This window comes from Choloepus didactylus, chromosome Y (assembly GCF_015220235.1).
Source record: "Choloepus didactylus isolate mChoDid1 chromosome Y, mChoDid1.pri, whole genome shotgun sequence".
NCBI lineage: Eukaryota > Metazoa > Chordata > Mammalia > Pilosa > Megalonychidae > Choloepus > Choloepus didactylus.
The window spans coordinates 29379021-29398791 of record NC_051335.1 but is presented as its reverse complement, the minus strand read 5'-3'; the positions used below and the strand labels follow the sequence as shown (position 1 = coordinate 29398791).

Below are 19771 nucleotides of genomic sequence, written 5' to 3'. Positions count from 1 at the left end.
GCATGGAATATCTTTTTCCAACCTTTCATTTTCAACCTATTTGTACCTTTGGGTACAATGTGGGTCTCTTGTTGACAGCATATAGTCGGATCATACTATTTTTATCCATTATGCTAATCTATGCCTTTTAATTGGGGAGTTTAATCCATTAACATTCAATGTTATTACTGTGAAGGCAGTACTTACTCAGATCATTTTATCTGTTGGTTTTTACATGTCATATCTTATTTTGGTCTCCCTTTTTAATTTTAGTTACCTTTCCTGACAATCTTCATTTCTGCACTCTCCCTCAATCCTCACCTCTCTTATCCTTTCTTTTTAAATTTGTCAAGGAAACCTTTTTAATGTTATGAAGAGATGTATATTCTTTTTCCTGAAACTTTTATTGAGATGTAGTCACATACCATATGATCATCCAAAGTGTGCAATCAGTTGTTCACAGTATTATCATATAGTTGTGCATTCATCACCACAATTTTTGAACAGTTTCTTTACTCCAAAAAATAATAAAAATGAAATAAGAATAAAAATAAAAATAAAAGTTAAAAAAACACCCAGAACAGCCCAGCCCCTATTCCCCCTATTATTCATTTACTTTTTTGTCCCCATTTTTCTACTTATCTGTCCACAAACTGGATAAAGTGAGTGTGAGCCACAAGATTTTTATGAAAATTACACAATCACACCATATAAGCTCTTTAGTTATACAATCATCTTCAAGAATCAAGACTACTGGATTGCAGTTCAACAGTTTCAGGTATTTCCTTCTAGCTATTCTAATACACTTAAAACTGAAAAGGGATAACTATATAATGCACAAGAATAACCTCCAGAATGAACTCTCAACACCATTGGAAATATCTCAGCCACTGAAACTTTATTTTGTTTCATTTCTCTCTCTCTTTTGGTCCAGAAGGCTTTCTCAAACTCATGATGCTGGGTCCAGGCTCATACCCAGGAGTCATGTCCCACATTGCCTTGGAGATTTACACACCTGGGAGTCAGGTCCCACATAGAGGGGAGGGCAGTGACCTCACCTGCCAAGTTGGCTTAGAGAGAGAGGCCACATCTGAGCAACAGAAGAGATTCTCTGGGGTTGACTCAGGCACAATTATAAGTAGGCTTAGCTTCTCCTTTGCAGTAACAAGCTTCATAATGGCAAGCCCCAAAATCGAGGGATTGGCCTACTAAACTGATAGTTCTCAATGCTTGTGAGAAGATAAGGAATTCCACGGGTGGGTTAGTTTAATATTTCCATATCTTTCCCTGGTCCCTCAAAGGGTCTTTTCAAATACTTTTTTATTCTCTGCCCAAATTACTCTGTGATTGGGCTCTTGGTGTATAACCTGGTCAGTCTCTGAAACTTTGGTTATCTGTGTGACACCTGAGACTCAGAGTCAGAGTTTGGCTGCTATGAATGCCAGTATTACACCATACAGCAACTGTTAAAGAAGTTGAAAAAGATTTCAGACTTCAGTTAGAGATATGAACAAAATCGCCTTGGTTGGGACTAAGGTAAATCAAACTAAAGGGTAGAAGATGATATTGACTGTATTTTAAAACTTCAAGTTCTCTGTGAGACCAAAAGTAAATGTTTTTTGGTGCAAAATCTATATTTTCTGTAGCATGCTATATAATTTAACTTGTATGGCCAGTTTATTCAAACACTATAATTACATGGAAACTTGAATAAGGAGTGAGATCTGGTTTGTCTTTCCCTTTTAGACTGCAGAACTCCATTTACTATTTCTTCTATGATAGATCTCTTGTTAACAACTCTCAGTTTCTGTTTGGTGTGCTTGATGATGTTTCATAGCTCTCTAGGGTATTTTCACTTTTAATATTTCATTTTTCTTTCTGCCCTCCAGACTGACTCATTTCAAATGTCTCATATTCAAGCTCATTGATTCTTCCTTCTGCCAGCTCCAGTCTGCTCTTGAAACCATCTTGGGCATTTTTTTCATTTCACTTACTGTGGTCTTCAACTCCCATAGTTCTGTTTGGTTCCTTTCTAAATTTCTGTCATTTTACTTAGATTCTCATACTGTTCATTCATTGATTCCGGATATCCTTTAGTTCTTTCTCTGTACTTCCCTTTATCTCCTTAAGCACTATTAAGATCATTTTGTAAAGCCTTTGTTCAGTATGTCCACATTCTCATCTTTGTTAATGTTTACTGTATTTTTATCTACTTCCTTTGGATGAGCCACCATTTTCTATTTCTTTGTTTGTCTTTCCCTTTTTCTTGCACACTGTACATTTTAGTATTTAAAATGTTAACTCTGGGACTTACTCCCTGGCATGTTTCTTTCTTGGTTTTATAACCAACAGGTGATAAAGAGAGAGGTTTTCTTGAGCTTCAGCCCTGATATTAGGAAGTTCTGCTCAAGGACCATGCAATGCATAGGGTTTTTTCTTTCTGGGCTTATATCTTGCTTATTAGTTGTTTTGGAGTTTTCCTGTTTACAGGAGTTTGGATGTCCCATCTGTTTCTCAGGAAACAGACCTCCTTCTTTTAGTTGTTTGAAGCCAGCAGGCCTTTGTTTCAGATTGCCTCTATAATTTTAACATTCCTTTTGTTGTCTCTCACTGCTTTTTCTGGAAGGAGGGTCACCTCATTGAAGACTTTCCTGCTTCAGTCTTTCCCAGCCAAAACAAGGCCAGGGACCCATGAGGGTAGTGCTTACCAGCTCCAAAGTGTCCCTGGGAGTGAATCTGGAAGGCTGCCAAAAGTTTCTCTGACAGCTCCCCAAAGCTGAACTTTCCTGGCCTGCCCAGCAAATGCAACCTTTCGGCTAACTGTCTCTTGCAGCCCTGAGGAAGCACTGCAAAGGTTAGAGATTTACTCATCACCACCTCTGCCCCTCTGCCCCTGTCTGGGGAGGGTTAAAACAATGGCTGCCACCACCTTTGTCTGAGGTGGGTTGAAACAATATCTGCCCTCAGAACTGGGATGCAGCAATCAAAATTCACTAATCAAAAACCATGATCAGCAATTGACCATGCCCACCCTTGTTCTTAGGGAAGATAATATTTGTGACCCTTTCTGTCACCAGCAGCTAGCCAGGGATTAGACCCTGTGGTAGCCTGCCACAAGAGTGGGGGATGGGCACCAATATTCACCACATAAAGAGCAATTTACAGTTCTTTACCATAATTTATCTCCCTATTCTTTTTTTTATTAAGTTCAGTTTTATTGAAATACATTCACACACCATACAATCATCCATGATATACAATCCACTGTCCACAGTATGATAACATAGTTTTACTTTCATCACCACAATCTATCTCTGAACATTTTCCTTACATCAGAAAGAACCAGAACAAGAATAAAAAATAAAAGTGAAAAAAAACACCCAAATCATCCCCCCATCCCACCCCATTTGTCCTTTAGTTTTTATCCCCATTCCTCCACTCATCCATACACTAGATAAAGGGGGTGTGATCCACAAGGTCTTCACAATCACACTGTCACCCCTTGTAATCTACATTATTATATAATTGTCTTCAGGAGTCCAGACTTCTGGGTTGGAGTTTGGTGGTTTCAGGTATTTACTTCTAGCTATTCCAATACATTAAAGCCTAAGAGGTGTTATCTATATACTGCATAAGAATGTCCACCAGAGTGACCTCTCGACTCCATCTGGAATCTCTCAGCCACTGAAACTATTTCGTCTCATTTTGCATCGCCCTTTTGGTCAAAAAGATACTCTCAGTCCCACGATGCCAGGTCCACATTCATCCCCGGGTATCTCCCTATTCTTACTGCTCATTCCTGGATGCTATACAGTGTTCTTCTGGTGTCCAGAGTTTCAAAATCATTATTTCAGACATTTCCTGCTTGTTTAATAGTTTTTTTTGGCGGAAGGACTGAGTCCTGGAGCTCCCTACTCTGCCATCTTCCCCATAAGTCCACTAGCTATGTTTGAAGTGTTCAGTAGACATGTATGACTAGAGGCTACCATATTAGACAGCACAGATATAGAACATTTCAGAAAGTTCTATTAGAAAGTGCTGTTGAATGTTGGTTCTTTTAGCCTTTTGAGCATAAAGACCATACCTTACATATCTTCACTCCCTAAAGCATTTACTGCAGTACATGATACAACTATTGAATGGGGGAGAAACTTGCCAAGTACTCATTATGTATCAAGAGCTATGCTAAGTTTATTAAAAGCAATCTCTAATTTCTTCATCAAAAGAACACTATGAGGTGGGTCCTATTACCATCCTTATTTTTCTGATGAGGGAACTGAAACTCAGTGAGGTTAAATGATTTTCCCAAGGTCATACAGCTAGTAGGTATCAAAGCCAGGACTCAAAGACAGGCCTTTGTAACTTCAGGACCTATGCTTAATATTGCTTCCTATGCCAAAAGTAAACCCCATAACTGCAAGTTTCACAATAGACAAGCAGGTCCCTTGCAGAACAGTGACTGTGTGGTCTCTCCACAGTCCTCACACTGTTTGAGGCAAAATAAAGATAAGTTGGGATCAAGGCCTAAGCATGAAGAATGGGGGTAAAAATTATGTTGATTTCTGTTTGAGTGTTGGTATCAGACTAAATGACCAACTACTCTAAAAAATAGCAAATTAGTAGTTTTATCTGCCGTTTTGAATATGGGAACCATTGCTTTAGTCCCCGGTGGTGGTGATGAGTAAAACCTAATCATTTAATGAAGTCACCCCCCACATGCTGCATTTATCAGAAGGTTCTGTAACTTGAGCTTCCATGCTGCAGAGTTCACACCAAGATGTGAATGCTGGAAAATCAATATTCTTGCAGCTTTCACAGTTGGTGAATTTGCAAGACAAAATACCAGCCAGTCACTTTTTTTCAAAATATCAGCATAGCACCTTTGGAAACACCACAAGAAGGAAAAGACTTAAATTTAAACCTAACTGTTCAAAATTGAGAGCCACAGGAAAAGGTGAAACGTCAATATGTTGAAATTGAACATTTTTGAGGACCCCATTTAGCCTGAGCATCTCTACATGCTGAGCATCTAGAGAGTTAGCTTTGATTCTAATCTGTGCCTCAGTAACACTAGCAGCACTTAACTTGGCACAACCCTCATTTCCAGCCACATGTGCCCATGCCCTCATGTGCCTGCTGACTTAGGGTTATACACCATCTTGCCTGCCATACCCAAGACCTTTATTGATTCCCCTTCCCTCCAGTATTCCCCTAAATTCTTTAACAAAACAAACCATAAGAAGGTTGTAGACATGGGTTGTGTTGCTCTCCCATTAGGCCCATGAAGGCATAATCTAATTTATTGAGGACTTACTACATGCTAGGCAATGTGCTGGGTGCTCTATATGAATTTTTTCATTTAATATTCTATCTCCACTTCACAGACAATTATTAGAGTCTTAAGAGAAATTAAGTAACTTGTCCAAGTCAAACAGGCTGCATGATCTCTTGCAGTAGAGAGAGCTTTGTGATTGCTAGCAGGGTATTATATTGGTACATTTTACCTAATAGAATGTCACAGAGGCTTCAAAGTTGAATCAAGGAAGAATATTCAAGCTATATATAAAATCATGTCAAAACAGTGGGTCAAAGAAAGAAACCTCAATCAAGTCACTGACATTTTGGTCAGTGTAGTCACTAGCAATTTCTGCACTGGAAGGCACTGTGAAAAAAAGCCCAGCTTTTAAAAGCCAACAGGGAGATGGGGCAAGATGGCAGCATACAGAGGTGTGGAATTTAGTCCTCTAGAACAACAAGCAAAAAGCCAGGAACAACTAGTAAATAATCTGGGACAAATGTTAAGGGAACTTCTGTGACCAGACACCATTGTACAGCAGCCTGGAATGGGTGTAACAGCTGAGATCACAGCAAAGAACTCTAAGGACAGCTCCCCAAACTGCAGAGTTGGCACCTCTCCCGCTGGCACAGCAGGTGAGTCAGAACACTTCCATGTGGGAAAAAGAGGCAGTCCATGCTGGAAGCAAGGGAATGTAACTCAACCAAGATCCAACTGTGGTTTTAATTAACAAATTTAGACTACTGAACACAAGCTATGAGCACAGATAAACCAGGAGCAAGCAGGAAAGGAAACCAGAAGTTTCTCCCAGCAGAGAGGAGGTGTCTCTGATGAAAAAAATACATAAATAAATAAAAACAGAGACTTTTGGAGTCTGATAAGCTCAGAATACTGGAAAAGGGCTATGCACTATGAAAGGGGGCACACAGAACTAGGTACCAATTCTGGATCTTGCCTGGTGAACTGGAGGGCTGCAAACTGACTCTGAAAAGGGGACTTCTTTCTTTTTCCTTTTTTTCTCTCATTCTAAGTAGCTCATTAGACAAAGCCTCAGGCATTTTTAATTGTCAGCTCTGACCCTGGCAAGGATGGAGTTAAGATAGTCAGAGAGACAAAAGAAAAACTCAAGTATAGGAGAAAATTACCTAAAGGGTTTATCTTCCCTAAGAAAAGGGAGGGGGCAGGGCTGAGCTCTAGTGGCAGCCCTCCCTCAGAGAACTCAGACCCCAGGGCCTGGGGAGAAAATAACAGAAACAGCTTAAGCTTGGCTTCTGACACCCTTGGCCCCTGGGCAGGACAAGGTCCACCAAGAATTAAAGGCATCACTCCACTGTACACCAGTGGGAAGCTGCAGGCTGAAAGTGCCACCTGCTAGGCAGGATAGGGGAAGCACAATGTCTAGAAGCCTCACAAGAAAGTCTGACAATCCTCTGGGTCTCACCCTCAGGGAAACTTGATATTGATTATGCCCTCCTCCTGAGACCTGAGCCTGTCTTGTCTGGGAAAACCTGATTGGGGTATTCAAGGAAACCAGATGCCTAGAGAACAAAAATTTGTGAATCACACTAAGAAAAATGAAGTTATGGCCCATTCAAAAGAACAAACTTACACTTCAAATGAGCTACAGGATTTGAAACAACTAATTAAAAATCTTCAAACAAATATCCTAAATCAATTCAAAATTCAAATCAACAAGTTGAAGGAAGATATGGCAAAAAAGATGAAGGATATAAAGAAGACACTGAGCAAACAAAAGAAAGAACTCAAAAGCTTGAACAATTAGTGGAAATTATGATAATGAAAGGTACAACAGAAGATAAAAAACACAATAGAGACATACAATAGCAGATTTAAAGAGGCAGGAGAAAGGATAAGGGAACTAGAAGACAGGACATCTGAAATGCTATACACAAAAGAACAGATAGGGAAAAGAATGGAAAAATATGAGCAGGGTCTCAGGGGACTGAATGACAACATGAAGCACACAAATATACATGTCATGGGTGTCCCAGGAGGAGAAGAGAAGGGAAAAGGGGCAGAAGCAATAACAGAGGAAATAATCAATGAAAATTTCCCATCTCTTCTGAAAGACAAAAAATTACAAATCCGAAAAGCACAGCATACCCCAAAAAGAATAGATCCGATTAGACCAACTCCAAAGTACTTAATAATCAGATTATCAATGTCAAAGACAAAGAGATAATCCTGAAAGCAGAAAGAAAAAAAAATGATTCATCACATACAAAGGAAGCTCAATAAGACTATGTGTGGATTTCTCAGTAGAAACCGTGGAGGTGGGAAAGCAGTAGTATGATATATTTAAGATACTGAAAGAGAAAAACTGCCAACTAAGAATTCTATATCCAGCAAAAATGTCCTTCAAAAATGACGGAGAGTTTAAAATATTTTCAGACAAACAGACACTGAGAGAGTTTGTGAACAAGATACCTACTACAAGAAATAGTAAAGGGAGCACTATAGGCTGATAGGAAAAGACAGGAGAGAGAGGTTCAGAGAAGAATGCAGAAATGAAGACTATCAGTAAGGGTAAAAAGAGAGAGAGAAGAAAAAATAAAACTAAAATAAGATGTGACATATAAAATCCAAAAGACAAAATGGTAGACAATAGACATTACATTGAATGAAATTAACTACAAACAAAAGGATGGATACTGTATTGTTTCACTAATATGAACTAACATTGATGAGTGACATTTGAGAGTTGAGAACATGGGTTATCAGGAGATAGAAAGAGGTTAGAAATTGGGTATTTGATGCTGAAGAAGTACAGACGTAGAAACAGAATTGACTGTATAGATCCAGAAATGGAATGGATAGCATAATATTGTGTAATAGTAACACAATATTGTAAGTACTCTGAATAAAGGTGCGCATGAATATGGTTGAAAGAGGAAGGCTAAGGGCCAGTATGACATCAGGTGGAAAGATAGAATATAAAGCCTGGGATTATATAACAGCAAAACCTAGAGTGGTCAATGATGGTGATTAAATGTACAAATGTAAGAATGTTTTAAAATGAGGGAGAACAAATGAATGTCAACATTTCAAGGTGCTGAAAATTGGACGGTATAAGGGTAAAATACAAACAATGCAAACTAGAGTCTATAGTTAATGGTAACACTGTAAGATGCTTCCATTAATTGTAACAAAGGCAATATACCAAAGCTAAATGTCTAAAAGAGGGGGATGTAATAATGGACTTGATTAGAACTAAGGTAAAAATGAGAAGGTCTGGAGACAATAAAAGTTGACACACAGCCTTCCCTGATAACAGCCCTGGTAGTCCATATTTACATGTTTTCATTCTCAAAATAAAGAGAAAAAATTAATTTGTTGATTTCTGGCTTAAAAATTGAGACTTTCATATAGGTTAAGGTTAAGAACTGTGATCCTCTGTCTCATATTTCAGAGTGGGAGTAATAAAAATATTATGCCCCTTGAAGTTAGGCTAAAGCATAGGTATCATTTCAAGCAAAATTTGTGTATACTCAGTCCAGTCCTCACATAGGACTTACAATCATCCACAAACTCACATGGGAACAGTGTACTGTTAGAGCGCACAAAAACTAGAGTCAGCCGGCAGGAGTGAGTTCCTATCACCACCACTTACTAGCTGCATGGCCTTGGACAAGTTACTTAACTTCCCTGTGCCTCTGTTTCTGCATTTTTAAAATGAGCTAATCTACTTCATAGAGTTGTGAGGATTACATGACTTACATGTAAAATGCTTACAACAGAGCCTGGAACCAAGTATGCACTTGATTAAATGTTAGTTATTGTTTCCTGCACTTAGTTGTGGCTCCATGAAAGTTCCTAGAGCAGTGTTTCTCAACCTCTGCGCTATTGACATTTTGAGCCACATAATTCTTTATTATGGAGTAGGAGGAAGCACTGTCCTGGGCATTTTAGAATGTTTAGCAGTGGCCCTGGCCTCCCTCCACTAGATGCCAGCAGCACACCCCACCCCCACCCAGTTTAACATTAAGAAGCATATCACGATATTGCCAAATATCCCCTGTGGATAAAATTATCCCCTACTGAGAACCACTGGAGTAGAGGATACTGTGCCCCTTCCTTAAATTCCCCAGATTTGAGCAACTGGACCTTAGAAATATTTTCTCAATGAGTTTTGTTGACTCTGGCTTTCAAAGTCATCTAGTCCTGGTGTTACTTTCAAACCATTTGGAAAATTCTTAGCCTGACTGGCAATGGAAGCAGAAGACAAATCAGAATAGTAATCTGACTTTGCCTACCAAGGAGGACACTAGAAAGGTCACTGGAGATGGAGGGAAATCTGTTTCTGGGCTTTTGAACGGTTTGAAGATGGTTAGGCAAAGGTATTTGGAATGAATCCTTGATGTGTGAGGACAAAACTCAATGGGTAGACAAAAGGTGACCTCCAACTCCACAGAAGTTATCTAAAACCCAGCCTCCAAAATAACTCAACTAGGAACATTACACACTGATAGAAAAGCTAAGATAGAAAACAGGATTTCTTTCCCCTTCTTGCCCCTACTTTCACCAATACTGCATCACATGTTGCTGATTGTCTGAAACAAAAGGAAACTGACAAGTAGTACTTGCCTGACTGTTTAGAAATGTGCAAACAAATGTGAAGGAAAGCAAGACAATTAAATTGGGGGTTTGGTCATGCTTTAGAAATGAAATAATTTCCTGTGTGCCTTACTCCAAGCCAAAATAGAAATAATTTCTTTTGCTTTAGGGGAACAAATTGTAAAATTTAATGATTCTTTTTCCAAAAGCACCTCATTGAAGCTGCTGATTTCTTCAAAGTAGATGTGTAAGAAAAACATGTGTTAGATGCATTTGGCAAGCCAGATGTTCTCTTCTTCTGCCCCACATTGTTTTCATCCCTTCATGTGGTGAAATGTGGACACCAGGGGCCTGTGGCAGAGTTATAGGGATACAAGGGCATTCACTTATTCCAGTGCCTTAGCAGGAGGGGATTGGGGTTCATTTACAGTTTACCTTGAATTTAAAAAAAAAAAGCTTGGACAAGAAATAAAAAATGTTTCTGGAGGCAAGTTACTCTCTTTCATCAAAAAAGAATATTGTCAGTGTTTAGAGCAGAAGAAGCTGTGGTTGAAGGGGAAAGATCTGTATGTGGCCTTGAGTTCAGCAGACATGGATAGGTCAGCTTTGTTTCTCATCAGCTATGTGACCTGGGGTAAGTTACTGGGCCATTGGCAGCACTTGAATTTCTATACAGGAGGCCTTCAGGGTGGCATTCTAGTTGGAACGTATCTGGAAGCTGTGTTTGCTTGGCAAGTGCACAGATTTTACCAGACTTGTTTATTTGTAGGGACTTTGGGGTGGATTGATAGAAATTAGGGGGTAAGCTAAAGCCCACCATGGTACTTCTTGACACAGCCATTGTACTTACTTCTCTCACCCTTGATCCCCTCACCCATAAAATGGGAATTCATTTTTTCATTCAAAAAAAAAATATATATCAAGTGCTATTGGATGCCAGACACTCTTCTAGGTGTTAGGGATTAAGCAGTGAACAAATCCTGCACCTACTTCACAAGGTTGCTTTGGGGTTTAAATGAGAAGATGTATGTAAAATCACCTTGGCAACCAGAAAGCCTTATACAAATGTAAGGTTTGTAAAGAAATCTAATTATCTCCTCCTTCTGGGAATGACAAATCCAAGGTTTCTCTGAATAAGGAAAGGGAATACTTGGAAGGTCCTGTGAGATTCAACACTCTTGCCATAAGAATCTCCTAAACCAGTGCCTGAAATTTCCACTGTTAGAGTTGCAACTTGAATTTCTGTAGACTTAAGCCTTATAACCACGTTAAAGAACTTGGGTATGGGCCCACCCCATCCACAATTTACCCCCTCCCCCTCTTCCCCTATTCTGCCTATGGTACTAGGACACATATATTGTCTTCTTCCAATCCCATCAAACATTAGAAGAGGCAAAAATAGAGGAAAAAAGAGGTTAGGAGCTTTCCAGAGGACTAACATCATTAGCTTCCTTTCCTTACACCCTTGTCTTGTAAGGATTACCTATCCATAATCTCATTATTTGAGAAACTCGAAGAGGTAACATTTTCTCCTGAATGTTATAGAAGGCACTGGGGGCACAACTGGGGTTCTGTAAATGCTCAGTTCAAGCAGACAGAGGCCTGAAGCCACCCTTCTGAATTTATACCAGCCAGCAATACCACCTGAGCCTTTATTAAAAGCAGAAATTTCAAAGGAGTCTAAAAGACTCAGAAGTAAAAGCAGATTATAGTTTTTACTTATATTCCTTTAATTAAAGGTATAACCTAGAGAAGATATTGAACAAGTTGTTATTAAACAGTTCACAATAAAATTAGAGAAGGAAAAATGAATGAAGTGAAGGCATGTTTGTTTGACACTCTTGCAATATTCTCCTTCCTTAGTGTCCTGTACACAGGGTTGGCCTTCTCCAGTCCTAAAAGACACCTTTTACAGCACCAGAAAGCCCACTCTCCTTTTTTGGGACATGAAAACTTTTTAATCGAAGGAATCCCCTATTTAAATAAAAATGATCCCTTCCTGAAGGGTAACAGAACCCCTTATATTATTAGTTAACAATTCCGTGAGAACCAAGATTGCTAGTGCCATGAAAGGGGTATAGGATGGTCTCTGAGGGAGGCAGACAGGGAAATAGGGAAAGAAGGGTGGAGACTGAGGATCCAAAGTCAAATCTGGCCTCTCTCTAACATGTAGGTACAGGGCTAATCCTGATGGAAATGGAAAATATAGGCATGGTGACAACAGTGGCCAAATAAATACATAAAGCCAATTCATTCCCCATATTAGCCTCTTAGAACACTGGGGCAGGATGTGCTTAAACCGTCTTCATTCTGACCTTTCAAATTACTCTCTCAGAACACACTGTACATATTTAGGGTATATAGATGTCACAAACACCAATACTCTCTTTGCAAATTATGTTAATTTGTCTGAACTTCGACAGTAAATTAATACCACAAGGGAATTAACAAATTATGCTTCTGTTGACAATTATGCTCCCAATTTATTGATCTGTTTTGTTACTTCAGTTAATTCTGGACTATCAACATATCAAAAAATATCTTTGAATCCTGTCAAAATGAAAAATTGTACTTGTGTCTAGATTATGAACAGGGAAGTTCTCAATGACCTTTGTGCTAATGCAACTATATAAAGAATATTGTAGTCAATTCTGGGGGTGACATTTTAAGAGGGACTTCAAAAAATTAAAATGTACCAAAAGATGGTTACTGGAAAGAGAGGACGACTAGAATTCTGGTCATGCAAGTAACAAATGAAGATCCTTAGAATATTTAGCCTGCCAAAGTAACAAATTAACAGGTGACAAGGTGGTAGTGGTCTTCAGGTTGTATATAGTGTGGAAAAGACAGCGTATTTATTCTATGTCACTACAGAAGGCAGAATTAGGACCATTGTGTAGAACTTCAGTTTTTACTTTCATTCATTCCACATACACATAATGAGAGCTTACTACATGCCAGGCATTATACTAGACACTGGTGATGCAGACACAAATCAGACATGATCCTTATTCTCAAGGAACTGAGGTCTGCTGGGGAAGACCACTGCAAAGCAAAGGAAACTTTGCTACCTATAGTGAAGAAGTGGATGCAGAAAGGAGGGACTGTCCAATTCAAGTAGAAGGCAGGAGTAGAATTGGAGAGGAGGAGAAAGGGATTCACAAAGGATATCAACTCAACAAAAAGAAATTTTATTAACTTCAGTCATGAAATCGGCTACCTCATGAGCCTCCTTCCTAATTTCTATCATGAGTTAATCAGTACCTCATTGCTAGAGGCATATGACCAGAGAAACCATGCTGCATTGTGATAGAGGCTGAATGAGATATTTTGTTTTGCTTTGCTTTTAATAATAGCTACCATTTATTGAATGCTATATGGCAGGTGCTTTCCATAGATTTTCTTAAGCAATTCTTTTTTATTGTCGTATCATGTATATAACATAAAATTTAGCATTTTAACCATTTAAGTGTACAATTCAGTAGCATTAATTACATTATCAATGTTGTACAATTGAATGAGATAGTTTTCAAAGTCTCTTCTAGCTCTAAAATTCTATTTTTTCTACTGATTCTAGTTCTATTAACCAAATGGATATTCTAAGTCTTAGGAAAGCAGAAAATTTCATTCTCCAGGTCCCCCTAATAGCAGTGTTCTGGTTAATGAGGGTTGTAATGTATGAACCTCAACTAAACTACAAAACAGAAATTTAAAAGAAAAATTTGCCATCCTACTTATTTTTCTTCTCCCAACAACTTTTTTTAAATTCCACATCAAATGATAATGATTTTTGTTGGTGTCAGACCATGGGCATTCACCAGTGATGTATCTGGAGACCCAAATATGTAAATAATTCTTCAGCATATGATTTCCCCTATAGAATGAAGTAATAATTCTGTAAATACAGAACTGAGGTCATTTATAATGCTATTAAAATAAATTCTGCAACTAAAACAAATGACTCTACTACAAAAACGTGTAATGTTTTTAAGCAATTCCTGTGTGCCAGGCACTGTTCTAAGTGAGACGCAAGTATTAACTCATTTAATTTCTCCCAATAAACCTTTGAGGTAGGAGCTTTAAAAAACTCATCCTCATTTTACAGATAAGGAAACTGAAATACAGAGAGGTTAGATATTTATGCAGCTGGCAAGTGGGATTAAAATCCAGGCAGTCTGACTCTGTACTCTTAACCACTGCACTATACAGTTACCTTGAACTTACCTGGAAATACAGAGGAACATTTTTTTTGTTGTCACTAGAAACAAAAGAACTAAGAGCGACCAACAACATCACTGTAAAGAGATAACAAGGTCTGAGTGGTGTGCTCAATGTATTCACTCAAGTAACGTGCTTCCATGTCCCGTCCTTACAGGGCTCAAGATCCAAAATTTTGCCTCAAGAAGCAGACAAATTTCTCCATATCATCAACCTTCATAATTTATTACAAATAGTTGAAACAGTAACTGTCAAATCCATGAGTACTAAAGCTCTACCTTATCTGTTGTTTTGGGTGTATCTGTTCCTCCTCCTCCATGTATTTCTCCTTTGGATTTCATTTGGTAATTATCTAGCAATGCTATAAGAATTTCTCATGGCCTCTCTGCATTACCATTGTTTGTTCCTTCTTGGGTACGAAATGGTGCTCTGTGGAATGAAATAAATAAATGGTTGTGGGTTGGAGAAAAATGAACTTGCACATCCTGTCCATAAGTGTTAAAATTTCTCCCAGATGATTGAGCTAAGATTCAATCACCTTTATTGCCCTCAGTATTTCAGCCAAAATAAGACAGACTGCAAAAAAATGCTAGTGATTTTTTTCTTCTTTTTAGTCTGAATTTTATACTGTCACTTAAATACCAATTAGGAAGATAAATGTTTCAGCTTAATTTTTCTCATTATGAACCATTTCTTTTTCCCCCTTCCAACTGCCTTCAGAATTCAGTCATCAACCAGGGGCCAATCATTTCTGCCATTAAGTAACTTTTCATTTACTGCATTCATTAATATCTACTGCATGTACACTACACACATTTAAAGTACCCATGTCAAGTACTTGCCTTTTATTCTCTTAGAAATGCAGCATTACCTAAAGGAATAGAACTTTTAACCTGTATCAGCAATCAAAGAGCTCAGGTAAATGACGACATAAATGAGTCCAAATTATAGGACACTTGGATCTGAATTCATAGACCCTTTTGCCCCCAGCTTATAATAAATTTATCTTTGGAAGCAATGACCTATTTGCAAATAGTATAAGAGACAAATTGGTCTGAGTCCACCCCCTTACCTTGTACACTCAGGTCTGACTGGGCCAAGATGAACACAAAATACCTCTTCCTAATTACACTAAGAGTCATGCTTACATTTTTGTCTACAATGCCAACATGTTAGAATGGGCTTAAGAGTGCTTCAATAGGAGATTGGATGGATGAAATACAGTATATCCATAGATTGAAATAATATGCACCCTTAACAAAGGAGCTGTGTTTATTCTAGTAATGCTTAAAGAGATGTAAGGGAACAATAAATCCAAATTCAATATAGTGGTGTGGTATATTTCAGTGAACAATGAGTAGTCCATTGTGACTGTATCATAGGAATGTAGCCAAGATCATACACACTCTTGAATATCATACATAAGACTTTAGATTTTGTCTTTTAGGTATTAGGGAACCATAAGAGGATTTTAAAGAAGGAAGTAACTTTTTTATCTGATTTTCATTTTGGAAGGATCACTGGAGGATAAATAAAAGAGAGATGAAGCAGGGAGACAAGTGAGAAGGCAATATAGTCCAGACAAAAAGAAAATGATGGGAGCCTGACCAAGGCAACAGTAATGAGAAGAGAAAGGAGATGAAAGGACAAATTCTATAGGCATTTCTAAGTTAGAATAAACATGGCATAATGAAGGGCTGACAGAGAAGTAAAAACCAAAGTTTCTAGCTTGAATTTTAGGTGGTTATTGATAGAATTTAGAAAGAGAGATAGGCTTTACAAGGAAGGTAATACGTTTGCTTTGGGAATGTTTAATTTGAAAGTATCCATAGAACCATCAGGTGGTGATATCCATCAACAAGGTTTGTTGGCTACCTCCCCAAAACATATCTTAAATCCAACCTCTTCTCTCCACCTCCATTGCTCCCATCCTAGTCCAAACTACATCATCTTTCCTCTGGACTATTAGAATAGCCTCCTAACTAACCTCCTTGCTTCCACACTCACCCTCCTTATAGACTGTTCTCTATATAGCAACCAGAGTAATCCTTTAAAAATTTAAATCAGATCTCATCACACCCTTACTCAAAATATTCCAATAGCTTCCCATCCCATGTAGAATAAATTTAAAGTTTTTTTTTGTTTGTTTTTTGTTTTTTGTTTGTTTGTTTGTTTGTTTGTTTGTTTTTGCCATGACCTACAGTATCTGGCCTCTGGTTACCCTTTTAAGCTCATTTCCTACCACTCATTCTCCCCTTAGCTCACTCTGCTTTAGCCATACTGCTTTTTTTTTGCTGTTATTCATGCAAACTAAGTATGTCCTCATCTCAGTAGGCAATTGTAGTGACTTGGTGAGGGTTGCATTACCATGAACAGCATATTTAATTACCATGGTGTTAGCTCTGGGAATTCCAGCCCTGTTGAATTATTTGGGCAGGCCCAAGCACCCAAGATGAGCAACTAAATTAATAATTTAAAAAAAGCTGGGGTGGGGGTCAGGAAGTCCCATAAAAGAACATTTGAAAACATGGTATATGCTTATGGTTTATACCATGATATTTCACATCTGTTCAAATATCATCTTAGAATTTTTCTGTAGGGTTTTCATTGCTAAGGACCTAGCTCCTCAACTCAATTCAAAGCTTCTGGGGCATTGAGATCATACTTCCTTTATATTTCACAGAATGCCTAACACAAAGCTGGAGACATGCTAAGCATTTAGTACATATTCTAAGGACCACCTGAATTGAGACGAAATTTAATGGGATTAAATTCAAAATCCTGCAGGTAAAGACTAAGGAGACCTGGTTGGTAGAAGAACTAACAGTTTTGCTTTGGACTCATCCTGAGTTGAGGGAGGAACTCTACTTACACATACTCCCAGTAGAGTGTTCAATATATAGTGTGTGCTCAATATTTGTTGAAAGAACAGATGGATGACTAAATTCATTAGTGAAAATTCAAGCAGCATTGATAGAAGAAAAATGCTCCAATAACAAGAAGCAAACAGTGTTTTTTTTTTTTTTCATTCTGCCCTGGTCATATATCTGGAGCGCCATGTTTATTTCTGGACACTCCAATTTAAGAAAGACATCACCAACTAGAATGTGTCTATGGGAGAAAAACCAATATTGTGAGGGTTCTTAAAACCGTATTAGACACTGGTGAAGTTTAGCTTGATGACAGATGAGGGTGGGGACATCAATAAAAGCATTGCAATATTCAAGGGATCATTACGAAGAAGCAAGAACAGAACTGCTTTAAATAGCACTAAAGGGTGGGAGTTATGGAGAAACAAAGTTTGGCTCAGGATAAGGAAGTATTTTCTTACAATAACTGAAGTCCCGTGCCGGAGTGGACTGCCTAAAATGGTTGTACACTCCCTTCCATTGACTTTTTCAGGAAGGTACTTTTTAATAGCACAGCAGGATATTGTAGGGGAGATTACTGGGTTGAGAGGAATATTGAACTAAAAAAGTTTTGCAAACTGGGTTGCAACCCATTAGTGGGATGATAAAATCCATTTAATGGGTCATGACTGATATTTTTAAAAGAGAATTAAAACAGAATAGAAGCTATCAGAGACCATCACACATAGCAAGGGTAAGTATGGCTTTGAGAAACCTCTTTTTCAGAAATATCTTTACATAACGTATGTATGCGTCTACTGGGTAGCAGTGTGGCATTATTTTTCTTACTGTGGCTTGCAATCAAAAATGTTTGAGAGTCACTGCACTAAGGCCTCTTCCAGTTTAATAATCTGACAGGTCTAAGAATTATCTCTTTGTTGCAGAGGTCCAAAATTGCTGTCTATGAGAAAATGTGGTCTTACATGAAACCAGCAGAGCCATCTGTTTTTACCAAAACAACAGCAGATGGAGTGGCCCAAGTGCGGAAGTCCAAGGGAAACTTCGCCTTCCTGCTGGAGTCAACCATGAATGAGTACACTGAGCAGAGAAAACCGTGTGATACCATGAAAGTTGGTGGAAATCTGGATTCCAAAGGCTATGGTGTGGCACCCCCTAAAGGCTCAGCATTAAGGTGGGTGGAATAATATAACAATATCTGTGTTGTTATAGTATTCCACCTACCCTGATGCATTTTGTTGTCATTTACTTTCTTGTGGATTTTGAGGTAACTTTTAAAAGTTTAAAATCTACAATTATTCCATGGAGTTAAATAAGATGGTAAATTATGGTTTCATCTATTTTATGCATCCATTTTTTTAATGTTCTCTCTCTGTGTTGTCCTTTCTGACTGTTTGTTGCAGTTTTAATTTTACAGTTCAATGGCTTTTTCAATTAAATGGTAAAAGCCAAGTTATGGTGCCATATGTGATGGATGTTAATTGCATGGATGTGGTGTTCTTGTTACTTTTTTTCTCAAAGATAGTTTCCCCATCCTGCACACTTCAATTTTGAGCAAATGTTATCCTATATGCCACCTTCTAATATTTAACCCTATATTTGCTGTACAGACATTTTTATAGCTCCACGTTCTGTGAAATTTAGCCAATTTGTCCTCTTGTGCTCCTTTTTTATACATTAATGATTTCTTAAGCATTTGTGCATTTTCTTACAAGTTATGTTTTATTGTTTCAAGAAATGCTGTTAACCTGGCAGTATTCAAACTGAATGAGCAAGGCTTCTTGGACAAATTGAAAAACAAATGGTGGTACGACAAAGGAGAGTGCGGCAGCGGGGGCGGTGACTCCAAGGTCAGCCTCAAAGTCACCACAACCGGGTACCCTTAGTGACGAGTGATCGGCAAGACTGTTATCTTATTATTGAGAAGAGAGCACGACAAGACTTACACTTTAAGTGTAATGACCAGGTTATTCCCCTGCCTGGCAGCTTTGGGAACCAGAAAGACTTCAGGGTACTGCCCACATTTTTGATCTAACTTGGGTGCCTTCTTAAACTCCCAGACAGATGCTCCCCATCCACACCCCTTCCTTCTCCTCACACACCAGACTTATGAAGGCCATGATGTGAGTTTCAATACCCTAGGCTCTCAAGAGCCCAAGGCTTTCCTGTGAGACTGCCCCCACCTGCCTCAGTCAAGTGGTGTGAGGAGTCAGATCCATCCATTGAAAAGTCAGACTACGGCTTTTTTTTTCTAGGACATGTGGTTGCTTAAAGAGGTTGGTTGATGGATTAGAGTTGGCTTCTTCAATCATGTGTATGAAAGATGAGATGTTGCTCGCTATATGTGATGTTCCATTTCAAAGCAGGCCCCATTTAACTTGAAAGCCAAAAAAAACATAAGCTTGGTTTCAAGTTAAATGGGGTCTTTCTTCAATAGACCACCCCATATAGATTTTGCAAAAACATTTTGTGTATTTAAATAAGTGCGTCGTCTAACTGTGGTACTATGTGTGTGTGAATCCTTGATTTGGCTTCTCCTTAGCCATGTTCTTGGTTCAGGTAGGTCTAATTGTTATCCAGGCTGCCATCATGAGAAACCCCATCTTACTTGGCATTCCTTTGACTCCATAGTGTTCTTCAGGGCTAGAAAGAATGAATAGCCATCATCCAAGCAACAAGAGGTAGGGATAAGCTCAGAAGCCATGATACCAAGTGATGGAAAGACCATTGGGTAAGTACAGGAGAGGACATGAAAACAGAATCCTCCATGGCCCAAGAGGCATGAGAACTATATTGAAGTATGTAAGATCGACTATTGTACAACGAAGATACCATG

At 38.5% G+C, this 19771-nt stretch overlaps 1 protein-coding gene across 1 annotated transcript in view; it reads left to right on the top strand.

Moving 5' to 3' along the window:
* LOC119524082 overlaps window positions 1–19771 on the top strand; it is a 70925-nt gene that overhangs the window by 18699 nt on the left and 32455 nt on the right. The window contains exons 3-4 of the mRNA XM_037822743.1: window positions 17862–18109; window positions 18671–18785. Of these exons, the coding sequence (XP_037678671.1) occupies window positions 17862–18109; window positions 18671–18785 (363 nt within the window). The remainder of the gene's footprint in view (window positions 1–17861; window positions 18110–18670; window positions 18786–19771) is intronic.